Here is a 25,785-nt window from a genome sequence, read left to right on the forward strand (position 1 = left end):
CTGAACTTTTTTATATAGGGTTTAAAGAGAGTTTCTCTGAAAAAATGACGTCATCCGTGTATTTTCATTGCAATATTTTTTAAAGTTTTTTTTTTTTTTTTTAATGGACGAATGGGACCTGATAGATTGAACAACTGGCCATGCCGGTCCGGACCTGATAGAAAAAATTGATTTAACTTGTGCAAATCCTCAGGCCTAACAAATTAATTTAGTAGCTCATTATTGTCCAGACAAAGTGAGAAAGAAAGAGCAACTGTGTGTAAACATATCTGAGCATGCGCAGATAAAGCGAAAATACTAGCAGATCGTGTATTATTTGGAACAAAGGATAACCAATTTGTACCGTAGCAAGCAAAGCTTGACACCAGGAAGTAACCACAGATAGCTAGCTAGTGAGTTAAACTAGCACTGAACAATTATAGAAATATATATATAGAGAGAGAGAATAAGCTATTATAAAATGTATGTGTTTCTGGTTTTTACTTGCGTGTTTTTTTGTTGTTGGTGGTGGGACTTATTAAACCTAGCCCACTTTTCAATAATCATAGGTTTTGAGGCGTACAACCTTATAAAAACAGTTACTTTTGGAACCGGGTTTCTGCCCCTTTCCACCACTGTGAACATAAATAGTGAGAGACCAATAAAATAGAAACAAAATATCAAAGTTAAGTGTTCCGGACAGTATTCACACCAAGCATTTTTGTGTTTCGTAATTGAAAAAAAACAACAAAGTAAACTTCCCTCCAAAATTCATAAAACCCTCAACTTAATAAGTTTTGTGATTAATTAGTCATTAGACAACAGACTTTGATGTTTTATCTTTTAACGTTGGCTATCAGTATTTTTCTACTGAATAATTCTCATGAGGTGTTAGAATTTTATGGACATAGTCGTTTATGTTAGTCTTCACCGCATGGTGGTCACTAATTCTGAACTGATAGACTACAGTAGCTGAATAGTCAATAGTTACCACCGCCAACTCTTGGGATGCTCTTGTCTGACCGAATAGTGGGATTTGACCGTCACTTTTTTTAGCGCACACACACACACGGTCTCAACGTGCGGAGCGCGTTTTTAGGGCAGTGGGCCACGAACCACGAAGTTTCAAATTGATAGTCGGAACACGCTAACCACTAGGCCACGTCTACTCGGTAACTCGTTTAACACAAACAAATTTTACTTTAAAATGCAGATTAGGGAAGAATTGATAATTAGCTTGTACTAAATTACAGATAAAGACACTTTTCTTCGAACGCAGCTTTACAAATATCTGAGGTCATTTAACAATCAATTGTTAGAAAAATTAGCAACTTTATAATTGAGAAAATATATATTTAGCTAAATTATTATAAAATTTTAAAATAGTTAAAGACGGGGTGACGTTTGAAGTAAAACATTATCTGCTGTCACCATCCCCCCCTTCCCCCATTTACGTAATGAGCTATTATCGTCAGCTGTGAACAAAACGCATGAAGCGTCCTCAGATAATGCCTGTACACTATCTATCAAAACTAAAAGACGTGGTTCATTATAAGTATGTTTAATATGGTGATTCTAACATTCTAATAAACAGAAAGTTACGGTTTTAATGTTGACTTTAGATAAAACTTGACTGGATATTTTCCGTACGCTGAAAGATACAACCACTATCTCAAGTTTTAGGAACAAAGACAGACTTAAACTCTAAACCCTAAAGAAAAATTGAACGGTGTACTTTTAATGAACATAGATACATGAGTTTTGTAAATTTCTTTTATTTTAGCGCAAAACTATACAATAGATTATCTATGTTCTGTCCACAAGGAGAATTAAACCCTGGATTTTAGAGTTATAAGTCCGTAAACTTACTGCTAATCCACTCGTAGACTTATGGATATAAGTTATTATAGTGATAAAAAAAAAGTTTCTTTATGTGTTCGGAGCGCAAAGCTACACAGCGAGCAGTCTGCATTGTGCCTTCCACAGGGATCGAACCTCTATTGTTTAGCGATTCTATGTCCTCAACCTTATCGCTGAGCTAAAGAGAGTCCACAAAGTTTAATAAGTGGGAGAGATAGGATAAACGTGACCTACACATAAGTAAGTGTTTAGTCAATTACAGCTTCTAAAATATGTGTTTCAGTGGAATGCTACCCTACGAGAGAGGTCTATAACCCCATATTTTGTGGAATGTTAGACTTCGAGTTGGGTCTCTAATCACGTATTTTTCTTGCCAGAAAAAATAGCTTGTCACACTGTTAGCATGGATAACTACTTGCCAGTATAGCTTCCGACTTGTGCTGATCAGTCGCCAAGAAGTCAGCAGATTATTCTGGTTTGAGATAACGTTGCTGCAGATACTTCACGTGACTTTTCCTTTTTCTGATTCACTGGCTATAATTTTTTTATTTTATTTTAGATAAAGTGAATAAATAGCCAGCAAAACGTGACCATTCAAGTTTTATACAGATATACACATTACTCTATCGATCATTTATGTCATAAAAAGTTTATTTGCCTTTGTTACAACCATTCTTTCACAATAATCAAATTTTTTCATCCCTATTTACCAGATAAAAATGAAAAATAACGTTGGATTTCGTTTTTAGCACTTTATTTTTACTCTTAATATTGTATACACAAATGGTTCTTCAGATAAGCGGGTGTAAGAAGTATCTGATACATAAATTACGACAGGGTTAATGCATTGTTGATGAACAGACGCCCTGACAGAAAATCTTATAAGTTCCGTATGTCGGTAGATTTACTCATGTGGTAGTTTAAGAGTAAGTGTCTGAGAAGTGCCTTACTAGCAAGTGCTAGAGGGTTAACAATTTGACTCAGTTGATAGACTACTCATCTGGCGTGTAGGTGATTTGGTGGACCACTCACCTGGCGTGCGAGATGTCTCGGATTTGATTCCGATACAATAAAATGAAAAGAAAACTTGATTACCATAGAGATGTTAGTGCACCATGGAGGACCGTCTAAGATTGAGGACGGGCCTTGTTTGAGAGACGGGAGAAGAATGTGGTAGCTTAAATTGTTGAGAAGTGTCTTACTAGGCATCGCTGGCGGGTTAAACTCTTAGATCAGTTAGTAGAACGTTTGTTTATAGTGCGAGACGAAATAAAATACACGAAACTATCACACTTTTATAGAAGAATAACTACAAGTTAAAATCAGAGCTAGAAACTGATCAAATATTTAAAAAATACGTTCTCACCATATCATTGATATAGAATGACACAAGTAAGTGGTTTTTGTAAGTAAAAACACATACACACTTTGGTTTATCAGTGAAAAAATAACAACAGGATTATGGTAGGTAATTAAGAGATTAAGAACTAATTAGAATGTGGGAAAAATAATATAGATATTGATAAATTTTAGCTGAGCCAGCTCCCTCCACCTCTCTAGTGAGTTTTAAGTTTCGAGATTTAGACATTATTCCCATTTATAGGTTAAGATAATCAAAAGTTGATTCACAATTGAAATAATCAAGTAACTGAAATGAGAAGTATACGTCTTCATCTTAATTGTTTTGTTATTTTGTTATTCTCAGTAATACATTCATTACAACTTATCATGCTCGCTCTTTGAGCCCCTTTCGTGGCTTAAAATTCTAAAAATCGGGTTTCGATACTCTCGCCGAGCAAAGTAAAGATAGCCTATTGTGTAGCTTTGTACTTAACAAACAAAAAAGCATTATCTAAATTCCAGATAGTAACTAAGTCTCGCCGTTTTCACCTTATAAATACTTTGTTTTTTACTTTAAGAGTATCAGCACAGACAAGTTGCTCTAACAGTGTTGGCTCGGCATAGCCAGGTGGTTAGGGCACTCGATTCGCAATCTGCGGGCCGCGGGTTAGAATCCCCGTCTCACCAATCATGCTCACCCTTTCAGCCGTGATGACGTTATAATGTGATGGTCAATCCAACTATTCGTTGGTAAAAGAGTAGCCCAAGTGTTGGCGGTTGGTGGTGATCACTAGCTGCCTTTCTTCTGGTCTTACACTGCTATATTAGGGTCGGCTAGCGAAGATAGGCCTCATGTAGCTTTGCGTGAAAATCATAACAAACAAAGAAACTAACTAACAGTGTTACACGTTTACTTATTATGAGTAAGCCTTATTAAGTCGATAGCTATATAATTTTTCTTAAGAGTAGAAAATAAGACTGAAAAATAGCGTCACATTCTTGTAAAGCTGTTTATCTACACTTAGCATACATTTATTCTAAACAGTACAAAAATACACAACATATTTTATTCTTCTATTTACTCTGTGAAATTATAAGTGTTTTATAAAACCTTACGCAGCGCTCATACTTTGAAAATACTTTTTTTTTCAGATTTGAATAAATTGAGCTTACCTTTGCAAATTCGGTTTCAAAAGCAATCATATCTTCAACGTCCTTAGCGGCCTGTTGAGAATCTGCGTTAAAAAGTCTCAAGGTCTCAGTTATTAGTTCTCTGTAGAGCTGAATATATGCCTGGTTCTCCTCTGTTGCGTTTAGATAGTAGTCAGGGCTGAGTACGCTAGTATCGCTGTGTAGCTGATAAATGGATTAATATTTATATATAAGATGTCACTAACAGACTTTGAAGGACATAACCATATCTCAGAAAGTGTATATGCTAATAACATGTTATAATAACAGAACAAATCTATCCATTTATACATGGGCAGGTTTGTGTTTGTACAGGGTATTCCAGTAACCTTGGAACTCATACAAGAATGGTTTCATATATGAGAGATGCAGAGTATGTTCCAATAGCCTAATTAATCATACCTGAATGAATCCATATGCTTATACTGGGAGGGGAATGTGATGTATGTTCCAGCAATATTGATGTACTCATAAAAAATGAGTTCGATACATTTATACGTGTAGGTGAATTAGAATATGTTCCAGTAACTTTGGGAGTTATACCAGAACTAATTCATACGTTTATAGAGGAGGAGGATGTAAAGTATTTTCCAGTAAATTTGGTATACTCATACCAGAATGAATTCAAATTTTTATAGAGGGGGGATGTAAAGTATTTTCCAGTACATTTGGTATACTCATACCAGAATGAATTCAAATTTTTATTGGGGGGGGGGGAGGATGTAAAGTAATTACCAGTAAATTTAGTATACTCATACCAGAATGAATTCAAATTTTTATAGATGGGGGGAGGATGTAAAGTAATTTCCAGTAAATTTGGTATACTCATACCAAAATGAATTCAAATTTTTATAGAGGGAGAAGGATGTAAAGTATTTTCCAGTAAATTTGGCATTTATAGCCAAACGAGTTTTTGAACGCAACCTTGATATTGACAGCTAGAACTGCACGCTAAATTTTCTGTTTCAACAAGAGTCTCGAGCTTAAGCCTTCAAGCAATAGCTTAAAAACCTAACAGACATCGACGCAAAATTAACGACTTTCTCATTATTGACCCACTCTTGTTTGCTTGATGTACATGTCCAATTTAAGGTTGTAAAAAAAGAATACATTTATTACAAAACAAGCATGTACTATACTCTGGAGGGAATAAACGAAGTTGACTTTTGTCAATCACACACTGATATGAATAATGACATACAGCGTCGGTCCTTACCCCCCCCCCCTACGAGGCCCAAGGCAAAATACAATGTGGAGCTTCTTATGCTAATTAAAATTTTGAAAATAAGTAATGATAGTAAAAATATTTGTTTCATACAAGCAAAACAATCCTTTGAGCGCACGAATTTTTACTGACTATCAAGATAAAATTATAATCCAGCATATTGTTTCGTAAACCAAAACCTTTAATTTGTTGAAAACCAGAAATCCGCAATTTCACTCTTCTCCTGAATCTTAAAGGAAGACAAATACATAAACAATTATTACTTTATTTATAAGGAAGACGACCATACATTACTTATAAAAAACAAAAACATCTGAATATGTAACGCTTTGAAACGAGTTTATTGATTCTTGGAATCATATTCAATAACAGAAATTGTAAAATAGAACGATATATATGTTCGTTAATTCACCGTATGAGTTGTGGGGTTGTACAGCTTTATCTTTAAGAACCAGTTATAAAAATAGCTATGCAGGTTCCCCGTAGCCAGGGGGTCCTAGACAGTTGCTGTACCTTAAGGCCGACTCTGCTGATACACACACTTTTAGATTGATGTATTTTTGCTATTTTTTAAGATAACTTATTCACAATGCTACTAACCCACAGTCTGTTTTCGATTCAACTTGTCGTAGGTATTACCAAAGAAGTAGGCGTTGATTAGAATGATGGATTATAATACAGTTTATTAAAAAACTTTAAGAACTGAACACTATTTGTAAAACACATCTATCTGACCTGTAATCACCAGTCTCACATTCAGAGGATGTTTTCAGTTTTTTCTTTATAAGCTATCACACCAAACTTCTTGTGAAAAGGTATTGAAATTCCCCAATGTCGAACATAATCCTCTTATTCTAAACTGTTAAATTTAATCAAGAAGTTTTCTTTTGCTGGAAACCGCTTCTGGATTTGTTCCAATTCTTTAGAAGTTGTATATCAACCTGGTCGACGTACATTTTTCTATTAAAGTTTTTTGTCGATATTTCTACGCTATTAGGCTACCTGCAGTGTGAGGGATTTACCAGAACCCAGAAAATAATCTTAGGTATATTGAACTGCGTTCCCGATAAAAATGATTGAAAATAATAAAGAAACAGAAAAAATACAAAAGGTTCAAGGAAAACAAAACGTTACACAAGAATATAAGGAAAGGTATAATCATATTCAAACATAGAACACAAATTCAAACAAAATAGGAAAATGCTTTTACAAATTTAGAATAAAAAAGTCGAAAAAAGCAAAGAAGAAAGCAAAAGAAGTTACTTAAAAATATTTTTTATCTTTCAGATATTCAGCGTATCTCTCTTCGTGAGTCTTAAACCTAATGTTCAGATACCCGCTTTAGAACTTATTATTTCCTGGGCACACCTAAGGCGCATCTATATTATTAATAGAGGATTCGTGATAGAACATTATATGTATAGACTGGCTCCAAATGCAAGATGTGATCTAGTAATTAGCATCGGGCTGCGTATCGAAAGGCCCAAAGTTCGTTCCCTTATCGTGCCACTGGATACAATTCGTATTTTTAGTTTTTGACACGTTATTAAAGTGGTAATGAATACCACTATTCGGGTACTGGTGAAAGTTACACTCGCCTGGGTCAGATGTTTGAAATTAGGAGTAGCTATGTCTAAACTTTGGGGTCTCTGACCTGGCTGTTTAGCTCACATGTTGCGTAAGATGTCGTTTAGGCTGAAATTACCATATTTCTAACGTAATGGTAGTGCAGGTTACATTAAAAATATTGATTTACTTAATACCGTCTGACTGAACGGATAAGACAAAACAAATACTAACTATGAATTGTTCTGATCTACAACTATCACATGACACTAAACTCGCCAAGTAAATCCCTGCAATTACAAAATGATCGAAATGATCTAACCTCCACTTCTCACCTCTCACCTATTCCTAATTAATATACAATATAAATATTTAAATAATCTTGTTTAATGTCAGGCGACAAATGTCGGGACCATAAATCAGTCAATTAGGTTTACGAAAATTTACCAGTTTTTACTCTCCCACATTTTAATTCACAAATGTAAATAAATGCAATAATTTTGCAGTCATAAATTATATATATATATATTCCTGAACGAGTTCTGAAAATCATAATGATACTTGTTTGTTTGTTTTAGTTTTCGCGAAAAGCTACAGAATGGCTCTCCGCGCATAGTCGTCCCTAATTTTGAAATGATGGGCTAAAGGGAAGGGAATTGGTCATTACTATTCACAGCTAATTATTGCGCTACTCTTATCTGATAAAATAGTTGAATTTCACCGCCCCACTTAATTGCCCCAAAATGCAAGCGCGAGTTTTTTTTTTTCGGCTATGGGGCGCGAACCATGAATCTTCGTATTGTCAGTCAGTGAACGCTAAAGAGTAAGCCTCGCTCGGCCCACGTATTGAAAGCGCCACTAATAATCTTGCTTCTAACCTAAAACACGTTGTTATTAGATTTATCGGCCTCTTGTTAGAATCAACAACAATGTTTACTTTATCAATTTAGTTTGTCCCACTTTCCCATACAATGCCACGCATCTCAAAAGCCTTGGAGTTATCATGTGCAAGTAATTTTCAATATGGTCAAATTTATCTAACTTACCCTCCTGCCCAATAGAGCTGGTAAATTACAGGCTTTTCTATCCCAGCTTCATGATGGGACAAATATTTAATTTATTCCCTTGAAAGTTTTAAATACGTTAGAATTACACGTAAAAGATCCTCCTGCACTTAAGAAAGCCTTATTTTAATTTTAGCTATTTATTAATTAAAAATTCAAAAGTATTATAGCTAAGAATATCGTGACGTCATAAATAACATCGTACCCAAGTAAAATATACAATAGCATAAAATATGCAACTAAACTACACAGTATTCCATATTAATTCACGTTGTGTGTTCATGAATTTGTTCGCGAAGTCCTACAGTTTGGCGCTATCCGAACCAGATTTAGCAGTGGACACTGAGTGTCCTTATGTGTACTGCGTAGTCCCGTACTAAGGGGGGGGGGGCTAAAATGCACAAGGACACCCAGGAATGATGAGAGTTTATGAGTAGGTTTTCGGGGTCGCTGAACAAATTCTGGCATCAGGTTTTGTGTTCCCGAACCCCCTGGGATCCAGTGGGTACCACAGGCGGATGTCCTAACAAAGTTAGCTTTCGAGTACGGACCCCCCTTGGGGTATTTATAGAAATAATTGAAGATAATGGAGAAGCTTGATCATTACCTTGGGAACCCTGAATCATGAAGGGGCCCTTGAACTCCACAGCGGAGCGCAGGTAGCTTATGCTAGAAATAAGAGGTATTCGTATTTTAAACTGTACAGCTTCTTGTGTGCACATGGGTTAAAAGAACGGGTCAGGGACCCGTTCAATTCAGGTATATACGTCCTTAATTTTAATTACTGAGCAACAAAAGCTTTATCCTGTATTTGAACCGAATAACAGGAATAACTACAATTTCTATAACGTTTCCAAAACTAAAAGTGCAGAATGTTCAGCAGAATCGTAGCTCTAACCTTGGACCTTCTGTTTCGCAGCATGGTCCTCGGGGAACGAGAAGGTGAGGTAACGAGCTTTAATTTTCTTATGTTTTTACCTTGTTTAGTATTTATAGAATGATGATTATCAGATCAAGATCACTTATGTGATGTGTAATTTATGATTTTCTGCTCTATGAATTCTTGTAGGCTAATTCTTCATTTGTGTGTACTCCACTTATTCAGCAGTACGTCTGCAGGCTTACGACGCTAAAAATCGGGTTTCGATCCCGGGTTGGGCACAATACAGATAGAGCATTGTGTAGCTTTGTATTTAACAACAACCAACCAAAATCATTTGTATGTATGAGAAACGAAACAAAAATAGGAACTCTTAATTTTCATCTTAACTTAACAGAACTATTCGTAAATTATGAAACAAACTGGTAAAAAAGGAAACACTTCTAACAAATTTAGGTTTTGAAACAAATTGAAAAGCGTGTGTATCGACTCACATTTTCCTCGGGTACATTAAGCGCACTCAAGTGACTGTTTTATAAATCTACGTTTGTAGACAGGGGATTGGGATCGATATTCACTTCGTAAGACCGTGAGCTTGCACTACAATGTCGACCTCCAAACAGGTGTATGGAGGAAGATCGTTGAATCATCTGTTAAATTTGTAAAATACGTGCGTTTATTGAAAGATAGATTAATCCCTACAACGCGCTTCATTTCTATGTGTGTTTCACAACTTTTTCTTTAAGAAACAATCAATCTTTCTTTTTTTTCAATTAGCATTGTCCATGCAAACTACCACTGACAACACTTCTCAAGAATATCTTGGTTAAGAAGTACTTGAAATAAAAAAAGTTAATTTAAAACTCACGTCATCAAATTTATTACTAAATATAATGACAACAACCTCTCCACGGCCTCCCCTTCCTCTTCTCGACGCTTATGCAAACATAGAACTTGTAGTTTGATTGAGTGTGATTGGATTTTAAAGGAACAATAGAATGGCTTTGACTTCTGACATATAGAGTGTATTCTGGCTATTAAGCCGACATTAAAATAAAAAAGGGACTTAAGGCATAAGCCTTGATCACATTTCATTATAAACAAGGAAAAAATATGTACTGTGACCTCTAATTGACCTTAGCCTTGATATGCAAGCGAAACCTACAAGTTATAATAACCCATTTTTGTAGGTAACCCCTGTAAAGATGCTCATGCGGATATATATATATATATATTTAATTTTATCATCTCAGGATTTTGTTCCCAGAGTACTAGGCTGCGTATTGAAAGGCCCAAGGCTAGAGCTTCGATGGCGTTGAATACGCTCCGCACTTTTAGATGTGGGTTCTTTATAAAAGTGACAGTCAGCATACACATACATATGGGGAAACTCATCCACATAAGCTCACACATATGTACATATGTGATATAAAATTTAAAAATAAAGATGTGATTATAAAACATAGTGGCATGTCAAAAGAGGCTTAAAAAGTACTGAAAATTCGCCTTTTTTACTCGTGTTTTACGTTATCACTACTAAGTCTGGTCAATTATACAAAGTAAATCATATTAAAGGTTTTATGACATAGTTGTACTTACGTGTAGTAGGAAATTGGACGAATTCTTATCATCTCGAGAAATGTATGAATGAAAGAATGGTTCAACTTGGTGGAAGTGAAGCCTTGCCAGTCGCCATTCTAACCCAAGGTCTGTCTTATTCCATCCTGGTATTAGAGATGGCCACTCGCCCACACCTGTCTCCGACAGAAGTTCCAGTAGTTGTACGATAGACCCGTCCTCTACGCTGCCTATCGAGGGTAACAAATAGGGTTAGAATTCTTTCAGTAGAGGAATCTATCCTGTTAGGCTGTCGATCGAATCCTATACTTCCCTTATTTTTTTAACGAATATTTCAAATTAAATAGTAGCAGTTATAAAAAGAAAAATTACACTAATTTATCTGAAATAAATCAATAAACATATAAGTAGTTTTTCACAATAGATATTATCTGAAAAAATTCGCTAATTAAGGAAGAAAATAATCGTTTTGCTGTTTTAAAATTTGGCTTCCTTTTTAATTGAAATGTTGATAACTGCAATTGTTAAAACTTGGCTGGAAAATGAGGGAAAATCAAAAAATGGGCGAGTATATACAATTAATAATAATACAACATGGATTAGTACGTTAAACCTAAAAACAGTTTGGCACACTTCTACAGTAAAAATTACCATAAATATAATAGTGTTCTAAAATGCTTCACATTTGCTATTTCTAATTATTATTTTTTTATAATCGTTTTGTTTGTTTGTTTCGGATATTTGTGCAAAGCTATACAAGGACTATCTGCACTAACCATCTCTAATTTTGACCTAATAGTTAAGATGGAAGGCAGCTGGTTAACAATACACGTTAACGTTTGAGGTAATTTAATCAACTTGATCATCACTTTCATAACGTGCGCGCCCCCCAGTGGCACAGCGGTATGTCAGCGGACTTACAACGCTAGAATCCGGGTTTCGACACCCGTGGTGGGCAGAGCACAGATAGCTCATTATGTAGCTTTGTACTTAATTACAAACAAACAAACAAACATAACGTGCGAACCGTAGGTCCTCGGATCCACAACTCAGCACGCTAATCATTACTTGACCACGCTCGGCTCACTTGTTTATTATAAATTGAAACTTTCATTTTTGATTGAGGTAACAATGTTGGTACTTTGAGGCTACATTGTTTTCGAGAGGTCGTACGTTACCAAAAATATTCGGTAAATGCACATTACAGGCATAAACTTCGGATTCATGAAAAATATTGGAATGGTTTCAAACTAGTTGTATAGTTAACACTTATAAAACCCTGACAAACGTTGATATGTACCCCGCTCCTGCAGGCTTGAATTGCACTTATATCATCCTGCTCGAATAATATAGCCCCCAGTGACACAGCGGCATATCTGTGGACTTACAACGTTAGATTCCTGGTTTCGATACCCGTGATGGGCAGAGCACAGATAGCCCATTATGTAGCTTTGTGCTTAATTACAAACAAAAAACAAACGAATAATATATATTAATCACGTTTTGTAGTCAGTGACGTTTACGCGCGATGTGGTGTACTGAATCTGAGTGAAAATTTCATGTCACCAATAAGTTTTTGTTTCAAAATTTCGCGCAAAGCTACTTAAGGCTATCTGTGCATAGCCGTCTCTAATTTGTAATTGATAGAATAGAGGGAAGGCAGTTATCAACAGACACATTGCCAACTATTGGACCAGTCTGATCGTATAGTGGGATTTACGATCCCTCTTATAGCTCACGAACGGCCTTAAATTGTGAAGTGCGTTTTTACGGCAATGGGTCGCGAACCATGAATTCTTTGACTTACAGTCCGATCACGCCAATCAATAGGTCTGGTTTGGAGACTATCATATATATGTATATACAAAAAAACAACAGTGATTAATTTATTGTGCATAACGTTCTAAGGTCTGGTTGGATAAAATTTCATTCCTTTCTATTTTAAGAACTCGTGATTTCTTTTTTTCAAATTGAATATTAATATCAGACGCGAAATAAAAGCTGTACAGAAATGAACAAACAAGAACAAGTGGGGGATATCAGATAAAATAAATACCATAGACACATCATTTGTAACGGAAAATTAAACTATTGATTGTGCACTGTTTCTGGCTTGTAAATAATGTTAGTAGGTGTCATTTTTTTAATTTATAGTTTAATGCACTATAGTGAAAATGGACCACACTTTTTCTTACTTTTCGCACATCTAGATAGGTTCATTTTTACACTAGCAATGTCGTTTCAACAAATAGCTAGATTCAAACAATTAAGTGGAAAATATTTTGAATTACGAAGAGGCACAGAACATGTCAAGCGGAATATTGACTTATTTGTGAGGTTCCGCTTCCAGGAGGAATGCACTGACAAATAACTTGAACAAGAACTTTCAGTGTACTGACTAAACAAGAAAAAAATCTATAATATATGAACACAGATAAAACCTAAAATCATACAAGCCATTATAACTTGCTTGTTCAGTAGAAAACGCTGTCAGTGTCAAGCCGAGAATCGAACTACAGTGGTAATATTTTTAAAAACAAAAAATATGATTTTTGAATATAGTAATTCCTTTATAAATGAGTCATAAATATCTATTTTTAAAAAAGAGTAATATGATATAAAGTTCTTTTAATTATCACTAATATCGTAATAACAAGAGTAGGCCTCCAGTGGCACAGCGGTATGTTTGCAGACTTACAACGCTAGAATCCGGGTTTCGATACTCTTGGTGGGTAGAGCACAGATAGCCCATTGTGTAGTATTGTGCTTAATTACAAACAAACAAGAGTAGATTTTTTCTTATTTATCAAAGTGTCTAACTTATTTACAAACCTAGTTACAGAGGTTGAGTACGTTATATTAAAACGATTTTGGAGCCTCAACACGTCGTTACAATCCATGTCGCTACGCCCAGTTATGCTTTATCTGACGACCGTGCATCTTGACAAAGCTCTGAAGCATAGTTTACATTGGCTGTCGTATCTAAAACACGACTCTCCTCCCTGCAGGCTTCCCATAAACTTGTTTCAACTGCTCGATCGCACAGAAATCCATAGGCGCTACATCCAGCAACTTGACCAGTATTTCCTCGTATGGAATACCATAAATACCTGTTTCATTATCCAGGTGTTTAAGATACGAGACATTTGAATGGATATGTTGTGGAAGCAACTTGTACACACGTGGCTTGTGTGGCTTTTTCACACGGAGATAATTTTTAATTATGTTGCGTATTGTTGCATGGAGCACATAGACGGCTTTTGCCATCGGCCTTTATGCTCGTGAATTCCCATATGTTGCAAGATGCCACTTTGCTTACCACAGCTTACCACAGTTGGATGATAACTGATCCTAGTACCCCAAGTCATTGGCATGTTCATTGGGGTGGCGTGGGGGAAGACCCCCTTTGGAGAACTTTTTCCCTTAGCAGCCCCATCTGAGACATCAGGAGCCTTTAAGATTTTGATAAATCCCTTTCGTACCCAACTAGCTCTTTGCTCCATTTCCCTCCTAATAAAAAATCCTAGAAACGTCATTGCTCCAAGTTGATCCACATTTCTTTGTTTTCCAATGCCATTAAGTACAAGGGATGCTCTCGTCTTTCATATTCTAAATTTCCGATCTGAACACATCTTTATGATCTTAGTGTATGAATACTTTGCGTTTGAAAGAGCTGCTACTTACCCTTCTCAAAATCGATCATTCTACGGTAACATCACACTACGTCCGAAACGCAAAATAACGTCAAAATGTAATTCTGATACACGATTTTCCATCGCGATTTTATACAGGCTGTGATTTTCACGTGACTTGCTTATTGGCATATTGAAAATAGTTTTAATATTACATACTCCCTCTGTATTAAGTAGATAGCTGAAGAAAGTAACTTACTGGTGTTCATACAGGACGAATACAACATCTTCGCCTTGCTAATAGCTTCACCATCCTCAAATTTGACAGGGACCTCCAGAAGCTCTGGAGAAAATAAGATAAATCAAACGGGGTAAGAAAACTTTCTCATTTTCAAGACAGCTTAAAATAGAGTTCTCGAACTCTCAGGATGGCTACACATTTCAATTTAGTCGAATCGTCACTCATTAAAACGTAGCCCACGTGGACACAATTGGGAATAGAAGTGTATGTTTTATAACATTATCGTTAGTTTCTGTTCAATTAAAAAAACAGGTGGTCAAGACAACCTAACAATGACTTCTCAAATTGTGTAAACGCATTACGTATATGATGATGAAGTTCCGGAAGAATTACTGGAATAAGATAGAAATTTGGAGCATATTAAAGGGACTGGATTTGAAGTCGCAGCCGGAGAATTGGATAGGCTCAAATTTTTTAAAGATAATCATGGAGAGTATTGTAATAAATTAAAGAATATGTAAACCGATTAAAATGCACTTTTTATGATGATATGGTGACAACAGTATGATTCAACTAAATACTGTCATTGGCTATTAAAGTATGATAACTTAAACCTATTTCTAAATAATATTCCGTGACGTAATTTAACAAATTGTAGAAACAAAACATATTTTGTTGTTTTAAACTTAACGTGGCGCAAGCAAAATCTGGCTATCGTGAATTTTGGTAACCATCGCATTAAGAGCTTTTTTTTTAATTCTTTTAACTCAAAAGAATTGAAACATGGCACATTATATTTCGAATGAACGAAAATGAAAAAGTAAAGCCATCGAAGTTTCCTTTACCGTTATTCATGAGATTTAGAAGTTGGGAAAGATTGTGCAGTTTAGATTTCTTTCACATTTCTTTAATTTTGTAAGTTAATATAATTGCTTCATATATATATATATATATACTACATTTTGGGTGCCATTAAAATTTTATAAATAATTCAATAGTAGTCTATATTCTTCGGGTCGTATTATTATTATTATTTGCTGATTCATGCTTTAGCTTTATTTGTATTAATTCAATTATTCTAACAGCAAACCAATTTATGGACGATACCCATTCTAAATATTTATAATCAATGTCCCTTTATCATCTAGATCTCCAATAAGTTAATAACCTTGGAAAGGCATTAGTTCCCGAGTCTTTTCCGTCACTGAGTACAAAACTTTATAAACTATAATAATGAGATTATTGGGGTAGATTGGTTCAGTGACTGCACGCTTTGGACTCATTGTAGAATTGGTTGCGAGTTTTAGGCTTGCTCGCGACATACTGTCGTGTCATTTAACGAGCCACTTTACCCCAGTTGTTTCGATTTACCCAGCTATATGATGGATTCTAGTGCCGCCATACTCATTTACTTATGTCATTGAAGCCGGAGTTCAGCACCGATTTTTAAGTGCCGTCTCGGCATAAAACGGATTTGACATTTGAATTATGAAATTACAGAGTGTGAGAATAACTTCAATCGAAACTTGTAATAATTTTAAAGGACTAAACAAAAACAACGCTCCACGTGTGGATGAAATTATTTGAAAAACCTAAGGAGGTTAAATAAACACCACATCCATTTACTAAGCCATTTTTCGCTTTCATCCTTTAATAGTAGTGGATGGTTTCAACAAACTGTCATGGACATTCACCACCTAGAACACATTTATGATATGAAAAAGTAGTGCAAGATCAAATTAAATATTTAGTTTATTTGCTAATAATAGTTTACTTCAGTCTTACTGACTGGAAATGGTTAAATAGCAGTTCTACTGACTAGAAGCGATTGAAACTCATGAATGATAACTATAGCTTAGGCTTAGCTTTTTCTTAGAAACTGCAAAAAGCCAAAGAACTCTTTCATTCACCTTTGAACGACTACTTACTCTTGACCTTGACCATAAGATCATCTTGCATGGTCTGCATCAGTGACCGGATGAAGTGGTCATCAGGAACTGTGTTCTTTTCTACATAGCTACCACACGCGAACTGGTAGAAGTCATTACAGGGGTCAGCCGTTGGGTCAATTCTCTCCAGAATTCTCGAAGCTGAGAAAATACGTTAAAAAGAAGAAGGAAACGATGTTGCAAAATTAATCTGAGTTCTTCAATATGTTAAACGTGTTACGACTAACATACAAGAACTAAATGAAGTACATAAATATGTATAAATCCACATACAGCAAAGTATTAAAGGAAAAATTAGTTATCTAAAACTGATACTAAAGCAAAAAATAATTTGATCAAACATTTTGTAGAATGGTTGATTTTATCTGGATCTTATGAATTTATTTTTCTCTTGTTTTAGTTTATTTGTCTTTCATACTTTTCATCTGTTTAAAGTTACTTTTCTTCTCTTTCATACTTTTCATCTGTTTAAAGTTACTTTTCTTCTCTTTCATACTTTTCATCTGTTTAAAGTTACTTGTTCTAATCTGAAAATGATTCCCTGGTCATATTTAAGTAATGAAAGTAGATCAACATTAACATATTGTACTACCACTAAAGTGGCAGGGAGCATATTTTAAAGCAAAAATGTGTATTACAATCTTTCTCTTTGGTAAAAAATGAAAAATCATTATTTTATCAATCTAAGAAAAAACATTATCGCAGTTGAATCACCCGATGGAGGCTAATAAATAGAACGAACACAACTTAGATTAAGATGTTTATATTGAAATAACAAAAACAGTGTTAATGTACCATTAGCTGTATCGCTCTTTGCTGATGTTTGAACGTAATTTCCTTACAGGCCTTAGGTGTATTATGCTCAGAACAACCCTTAATTAAGTTACTCATGTGTACCTTATTGGCCTGCGAAGCAAAATGAGTGTTTTCTACTAAAATGGAAGCAAACGTAAAAATGAATTAATAATTGTATTTATTAATAAAATATTTGTACTATTTCATGAAAAATAATGTAGAAATATCCCCCCCCCCAACAAAAAACTTTAAAGTATGTGTCAAGAAGGTATATTGTCATATACTCTGTCTTTCAGTAACAAAACACCAGTTCACTCGATTAACTTCTGTCCTATTTTTAAAATGCACTTGGGTACTAATGATAATAATGTTGCATTGTTCATCAACTAGCTTACCTGCAAGTAATAATGTGACATTGTTCATCAACTAGCTTACCTGCAAGTAATAATGTGACATTGTTCATCAACTAGCTTACCAGCAAGTAATAATGTGACATTGTTCATCAACTAGCTTACCCGCAAGTAGTAATGTGACATTGTTCATCAACTAGCTTACCTGCAAGTAATAATGTGACATTGTTCATCAACTAGCTTACCTACAAGTAATAATGTGACATTGTTCATCAACTAGCTTACCTGCAAATAATACTGTGACATTGTTCATCAACTAGCTTACATGTAAATAATAATGTGACATACGTTGTTCATCATCTTTCTTACCTGCATGAATACATTCCCCCGTGTTGCAAATTTTGGGTGCTGTTTTCGCTTGGTTTCTTACTTTCACTGTGAAAATCAAAAATATAAGAATACACCAACAATGACATCTCTATTCTACTTACAACTATTTTACTGATCAGAGAAAATGAGGAAAAAATAATTTGAACCCAAGAGTTATCATGATACAGTGTAATAACGTTCTTAATTTCCTTATTACTCGACGTTCATTTTCAAACGCTCTATTACTACTATATAACTCACTCAGTTCCATATCTGATTACATTTTGAAATGATCTCTTACTACCATATAACTATTACCACCGTATAGCTCACTTAGTTTCCTTATCTGATGACGTTTTCAAATGACCTCGTGCTACCGTGTAACTCACGCAGTTTCCTTATCTGGCGATGTTTTCAAAATATGTCAGATAAATTAATAGCACGCTCAGCTCTCACATCTGAAAAAGTTCGTTTTCAGAGGATTTGATACTGTCGTATTATGGGCGTCTAGTGTAACCTTACAATTTATCCTGCATTTTAATAACTTGCACACAGTCAACCAGAATATTTTACTTGTTTGCTTCAGAATTTCACGCAAAGCTACACAAGAGTTATATGCGGATAGCCGTCCCTAATTTTGAGCTGATAGACAAGAGGGAAGGCAGTTCGAACGTGATAACTACTAGACCAGTGGTTCTCAACATTTTTTCTTTGCTCAGGACACTTTTGTAATCGTTAATGGCCAGTCATGACTCAGTAAATAATTTTATTGCAAACAACAACAACAACAAAAATCTGGTTCAGTAAATATTTACTTTACTTACTAAGCAAGTAAACTATTATCTATTTTCACAGTCTGTTCGCGATTCTTTTTTCTCATTCTGGCAACCCAACTTTTGGGTCACGCGTCATCGTATGAGAAACTCTACAGCAACTACCAACATAATATTTTTTTTATGAATATAGTAAATCTAAATGTAGATTTATATAAACGTTACGATAAAGTAAACTTGTGTAAATTCACCAAACAGGTACGATGTATAATATTACTGGTTGAGTGTGTATAAATTATTAAATTATCGGTTCAATTATAAGGTGACATTCGACATCAATATCGTATAACGTCCCCAGTTTCGTTTCAGACGATGCATCCTCCCCCCCCCCAAAAAAAATGACTGTTTCCAAAATTGTAAAAGTGTGCAAATGTATGTGAGTTATGTTATCACAATTTCCGGAACTTCATATTTCGCATCCATCTTGTTCTAACAGTGTACAAGTATATACAAAATTCTCAATCGAACAAAGAAAATAATTTAAAATGTTCACTGCGTTTGTTACTGAGAGCGAATCCATATCAAATTCGCGCTACCTAGAGCCATTATAACTTTTAAGTTTGTTTTTTATTTGAGGGGAAGGGGGCTTGTGAACCTTTGGGAGATTTATCACACATCAAAACAGGTTTACAGTAAGTTTCTACGGTAACAATGATCATGCCATATTTCAAGTCTTTTTCAGGAATAATTAATATCATGCCCTATTTGAAACCCTCTCCTGTAGTAACAGTCATGCCATATTTTAATTCTTTTCCAGGAATAACGAACATGTTATATTTTAAGCGTTTTCCGTGAATAATGATGATGTGAAATTTCAAGCCTTTTCTATGAATAACGACCATTTCATATTTCAAGCCTTTTCCATCAATGAGGATCATGTTATATTTGGAATCTTTTTTCCAGACATATGTATAACCATTTTTCGAAAGTGTTAAACTCGTGATATTACACCAGGAAAACCTCTGTGATGAAAAATTTCACATCTTTAGTTTGTTCAATGCCCAAAATAGGAGTAACACGAAAATTTAGAGTAAGATAAGGTAGTAGTCCTTCCTTTACAGCTACTCTGCCCTAATTTCGAAAACTACCTTTCTGGAAGTTCGTAGTTCTGGAGCTATCCCTTAATGTTTGGTAATAAATAGGATACAGAACAGCTTATTTTAACTATTCTTTTATATCACATTTTTAGCTGTTTTTTTTTTTTTTGGTTATCTATAATTTCCGGCGTGGCATGGCCTGGTGGTTAGGACACTCTCCTCTCGGGTTCGAATCCCGTCACAGAATATGTTCGTCTTTCCAGCCGTTTGGCCGTAATAATGTCAGGTTTAATCCTACCATTCGCTAAAATAGAATAGCCCAAGAGTTGGCGGTGGGTTCTATTGACTAATGCTTTCCTTCTATTCTATCACTTCTAAATTAAGGACGACTGACACAAATAGCCCTCGAGCAATTTTACGCGAAATTGAACAAACAAACAAAAATTATTCCGCAAGGTACTTCTTTATAAGAGTTACTATTAAACAGTGAAATAACAGTAAAAGGTGTGAAACTGAAACGTAGGAACATAAGTAAAATGAATCTGAAGATAAGTGTCGTTACTTACAAGATATCTAAGATATTCTTGTCTGCGTTACAAACTGTGAAAGAGAAAAATAATTGGTAAAGACGTAAAACCGAAACGTCAGAATAGAAATATAATAAATCTGGAGGTAAGAGTCTTTATTTATAAAATGTCTAAGAAACATTGTTGAGACTTTGCTTTAGGGTTGTACTGTCTGAGAACACATGGAAATCAGACACTAGATTTAAACTTGTTTCTTAAAGGATTTTTTTAAGATATTGAATTTAGAATTATAATTCTATGACATCTTTCAATTATAAAATAGTTCAGAAGGGGTAAATTCATTTACAGTTCTTGGACAAAAGTGTATTAAAGTCCAAACTGAAGTCCCTCGGTGGGACAACGGTAAGTTTACGTATTTACAACACTAAAATCCGAAGTTTGATTCCCTGTGATGGAGATGGTAAAATCAGTCTGAATCATTTTAACTTTATATTCCATATAATATATCACGCATGATTTTGGTATCTCTTTGGAAACCACACCCTCCAACACTACGTAAGAGCTGCATGCACCCGGAACTGGGTGGTATCCTCTTGAATTGTTTGTGCTTTTGTCGAATTTTGTGCAAATGTACTCGATGACTATCTACGCTAGCTGTCCCTAATTTTGAATCTATAGACCTAACGTACCACTTTACAAAGCTTAGAAGCTGAAAGAAAAGTTGTATACACGCAAGTGGTTTGAATTTTATTTCTTTATATCTTTGTTAGTCGTGAAAATTTAAAACAAATTTGCATCATAACCACACCGTAGGGCTATAAGAGACCTGCAAACAGGTCGCACATTTCACTAAACAGGCTGTCTCCACCTCTTTTATTGTGTTTAAGAGTGTAACTAAAATACAATTAATTTGAGTGATTGTAAACACTTTCTGATCCGTAAAAGAAGTGCTGTTTAACTTGTTTTTTACTTTAAAAGTTGAATGGAACAACTTCGGCATATAACAAAAGCACAAATAGAAATGGTGAAATGTTGTCAGTAAAAAAATGTTTTTGAACACAAAGTTGCAGAATGGGCTATCGGCGCTGTGCCCATCGTAAGGGTCAAGCCCCGAATTTTAATATTATAAGCCTTCATGCTTACCGTTGACCCACCAGGGGGGCATCTAAGAAGGAGATGCTGTTACTCTCTCGATATTCCACAGTAAATTTAATATACCAATGTTGTCTGCTGATGTAAGTTCCAAATTGTTCTACATGATTCTGATCCTGAAAGAACTTTTTGTTTGGTGACGTTTCGCACTGTTGCTGAGTTGCCAAATCCCATCCTATCCAAATCTGTGTTATTTGGCCGTAAAGCGCGCGCTTTTCGGTGTTCAACAATTTCAATGAAACATGTAATCTTTCATTCACTCCCTTTAGTCAAGTGGACAGATTGCTCCATTTTCTTCCTGTTGCCTTTAAAGGGATAGAACTTGAACTAGAGATCCAATTTAGTACGTTCAACAGTAAGTAAAAGGGTAAAAGATACAATATTATCACTTTACATAACACTTTTGTAGCATGTTCAGTTAACTTGATGATGTTCCTAAGAAACAGAGACATATCCAGCACTGTGGAGTGGGGAATATTTTCCCAGAAAAATGTGAACCATTTCTCTTACCCAAAGCATTTAAATGATTTATATGCAAGTCAGGTGTTTATTTAAAAAGTACCAGAACATACTAGACCTTTTAGAATTTTTGGAAGGTTGTGGTGGTCGTTAGACCTCGCTCCTGAGAACAGAACAGTAAATTTGCTATTAAAATAGCTATAAACCCGTTTTATGAGCTTTACTAGTTTTCAATAAAGTCTGAAGGGAGAATTTATTATTTACAATATAATTTTTATAGGCAATATTTCGCCCTTTTAACTTGTTTTTTATACGATTTTTGCTTTGTAATTATCTTGATGAATAAACGTTGTTAAAGTATTGTAGCACTGGGCTCAAACATTGCCATTTTCATTTTATGATTTCAGAAGTCAGCCATTTTACGGTATAGTCAATCATAGTTCTTTATCTCGTTTTCACACATTCTGTTTATTGCATTTAATGTTTCTACATACACTAGGCTCTTCGATTTGCACAACGCAGTAATATAATTGTTTTAAGACACTGTTACTTTAATATTTAGTTTCATATTACTCTTAATATTTAGTTTCATATTACTCTTAATATTTGTTTTACAATATTACACTTTGATAATAGTTCTAAACATTTTACTTTCCGAGTAAATTGAATACACAGATTTCTTTTTTTGTTCGCTATATTTATGTAACTAATTGCTAATAACACAGATGTTTTGATGTGAAGTATTTCACAGCATAAGCTCCAAATTTGGCTATTTATTATTTATTTGGTAAAAATATTGCATTATTGTGGACAAAAAACCCCATAAATACAAGAGTTTACTTTTGTGTTTTCTATTTTCACTTTTGAGATAACGAAAGAAACATCCTGAACCCATGCATGGCGGGTCTAAACGGCGATTTCCTCTGCCCCTCCGTCTGTCTGTTCGCAGCGAATTGACATATTAACGTTGGAATTCAGTCTTCATATTCGGGGGATCCTCCCAGTGAGTGAACGATAACTTTGTGGATTTACAGCGCTAAAATCCGGGGTCCGATAAACCCCGGTAGACAGAGCGCAGATAGGATTGTGCAGCTTTGCGCTAAAACAAATAAACAACAACAAAGAAAAAATAACAAAAAACTCTGGATATGGATAAAACAAGCAAACAAACCAAACTCGGGATAAAACAGGGCACGATTTTATGGCCTTCTCTTATACTTGTATGTTTATCTATATCGTCGCGTTTTCTCGAAAAATTGATTTTCTTTTCAAATGTCCAAAAAGGAAGTTTAAACGAAGACTCATAGCTCACTCATAAAAGTGTTAGTACTGATTACATTGAAGCGGATGAATGAGTTTATATATATATAAAATATAATAATACATGAATTTTTAGTGAAAATGTATAATTTCCTAAAATAATATAGGAAATTTTCACTTTATAATTGACGTTTCGCTTCAAAGTACCTAGCTCAAGGTTAGTTGACAGAGAGGCCAGAAAACGAGAGGCTTAAATATGACCAATTCTCTTTAAAAATTGTGATTGGCTTCACCCGTTTTCTTAATGTATATAAGTGATCTATTCTCTAACTCTTTCAAAGCCGCTTGCATCTTTCACGTTTCACTGTACACCGTTGAACAATACAAGTTTGCCGGCTGATTACATAGGTTTAGTTTGTTGAACAGTTAAGGTTTCGTGTTATTGTTTGCTCGTAGGCACTGGAGTCACGTGTCTCAAGATGATGACAAAAGATTGAGTACAAAACAAGCAACAATTGATTGCTATTTGTCAGAACTCAAAATGTCATCTTTTTGTTTCTTGCAAATATATCATTAAACAGCTTTGTAAACTTTCATCTGGGTTGTGAACACGAAGAGCAATTGAACTAAACACCATTCTTTCTGGTTTGTTGTTGTAGCCAGTTTCACAAGATTTTATTGGATTTGTTATTGCCAATATTTCCTTTCTTCTTGCAGTCATTGTAATTGAAACTCTAATCTGGGCCTTCGTGGGATTTACTTCAAGATGTATTTCAATTCTTGTAATCTTACGAATCGATGTAAACAAATTATTTTTTCCATGAACACCGCTATTTGGCATGAGCCACATGAAAATCCCACTTAGAAATCATATTTAAATAACATTAATACCCTTTATGAAACATTACTGGAAAACATCAGCCGTTAGTTCAAGCGTAACGTGTGTGTGTGTGTGTTTTTGTTGTTGTTGTTCACATAACACCACTGTTTAGTGTATGCCCATTTGGTAGCTTTATTTATGGAGCATTAATACTTGTAAAGCAAATGTTATTGGAAATAACATTCGTATGCTTGAAGCGCCATTCAAAAACCTTTTAAAAGACACTAAATTTTCATTATTAACAAGTGGCAAATTTGGAGAGAAGAAAAAATCAGTATCAAGTTTAATTGACACAATTCTTAGAAAAGTAACTTTTAACATAGCGATTTGTTTGTTTGTTTGAACTTCGCGCAAGTCTACTCGACGACTATCCGCGATAGATGTCCTTAAATTTAAATTGATAGAAGGCAGCTAGTCAATACTACCTATCGCCAACTCTTGGGCTACGGGCTACACTTTACCACCGAATAGTAGAATCGATCATCACGTTTTAACACCCACCGTGGCTGAAAGGACGAGAATGTTGGGTGACGGGATTCGAATCCGAGACCTACAGATTACGAGTCGAGTAGCCTAACCACTAGGCGTTCCACGCACTTAACATGGCAAGGATGAAAGACAGGGTTTTATAAACGAGATGTATTAACACGAATTTCCAACTATAACTTTAACGTCAAGTAATTTCAGTGTTAAATAAGGATAATAATCGCTGATGTCACTAGAAAAAAAGCTATCGTGTAATTCTCTTAATTAGCTTCTAATCCCGTAATCTTTTTTTTTTTTTTTAGGTTTTCTAAATGCTGTTATTCAAGCAAATAAATACTTAACAATTACAATGGTGTATGATTTCGTATGAAATGGTGGCTACTTTTACTTTGTAAATAACTGAGACTAGAAGAAAATATTTTTCAGTAATATACATAGATAGGTATATACTTTACCTTCGATCAGTATGTTAACTAATACCAAAACCATACATGCGACGAAGAGAAAAATTGATATGACCACCAGAGTGCGCTCGAAGCCGGTCCGTCTGCCCCACCAAAGACACTTATTACTGAAACCAAAAGAAAAATAATTATGGTCATACTTAACATGTGACTTTTTATTATATTAGTTTCTTAGGTAAAGTATGTAACTGAACACACACGCACATATATATATATATATATATGCAATTTACCATTACAACTTTGGTCAAACACATACAAATGACTTAAATCGTAAGCTTAAACAAAATTAAAGTGTATACGCGTAAAAAAATGTATTATAATTGACTATCACTTGGACTTATTGTCATGCAGATGGACTTAGCGTAAGCTAGACTTTATTACATTTTCGTGTCGAATAACCCTTGTCCTTGGTGTCACTAATCTCCTGGAATAAACTACGCCGCCACCTTACTGTGAAATGTCAGTCAACAATCGGCAATTAAGTTGAACTGACCTTTATACATAATGGCTGGAGACGGCTTGAATGGGTAATGAAGAAAAACTTTAATATAAGTTTAACATAACAGCAAATGTACAACGTTTCGACAAGGTTTTGTCATCATCAGGTTTTATTCATATCGTTTCGATGCAGATTAATTGTTCACTTCACCATCGTTTGAGAAGA

The 25,785-nt window shown here is 34.9% G+C and overlaps 1 protein-coding gene across 2 annotated transcripts in view; it reads right to left on the bottom strand.

Moving 5' to 3' along the window:
• The window catches only part of LOC106463482 (endothelin-converting enzyme 1-like), a 76,975-nt gene that overhangs the window by 41,160 nt on the left and 10,030 nt on the right, over window positions 1-25,785 (bottom strand). The window contains exons 2-7 of one of the 2 annotated variants that reach the window (XM_022390988.1): window positions 25,110-25,225; window positions 18,021-18,086; window positions 16,486-16,647; window positions 14,576-14,659; window positions 10,706-10,914; window positions 4,354-4,536 (exon numbers count right to left, since the gene is read on the bottom strand). In XM_022390988.1, coding sequence (XP_022246696.1) covers window positions 4,354-4,536; window positions 10,706-10,914; window positions 14,576-14,659; window positions 16,486-16,647; window positions 18,021-18,086; window positions 25,110-25,225 — 820 coding nt within the window. The remainder of the gene's footprint in view (window positions 1-4,353; window positions 4,537-10,705; window positions 10,915-14,575; window positions 14,660-16,485; window positions 16,648-18,020; window positions 18,087-25,109; window positions 25,226-25,785) is intronic. The other variant, XM_022390989.1, reaches the window with a different exon arrangement.

Source organism: Limulus polyphemus, unplaced genomic scaffold (assembly GCF_000517525.1).
Source record: "Limulus polyphemus unplaced genomic scaffold, Limulus_polyphemus-2.1.2 Scaffold1421, whole genome shotgun sequence".
NCBI lineage: Eukaryota > Metazoa > Arthropoda > Merostomata > Xiphosura > Limulidae > Limulus > Limulus polyphemus.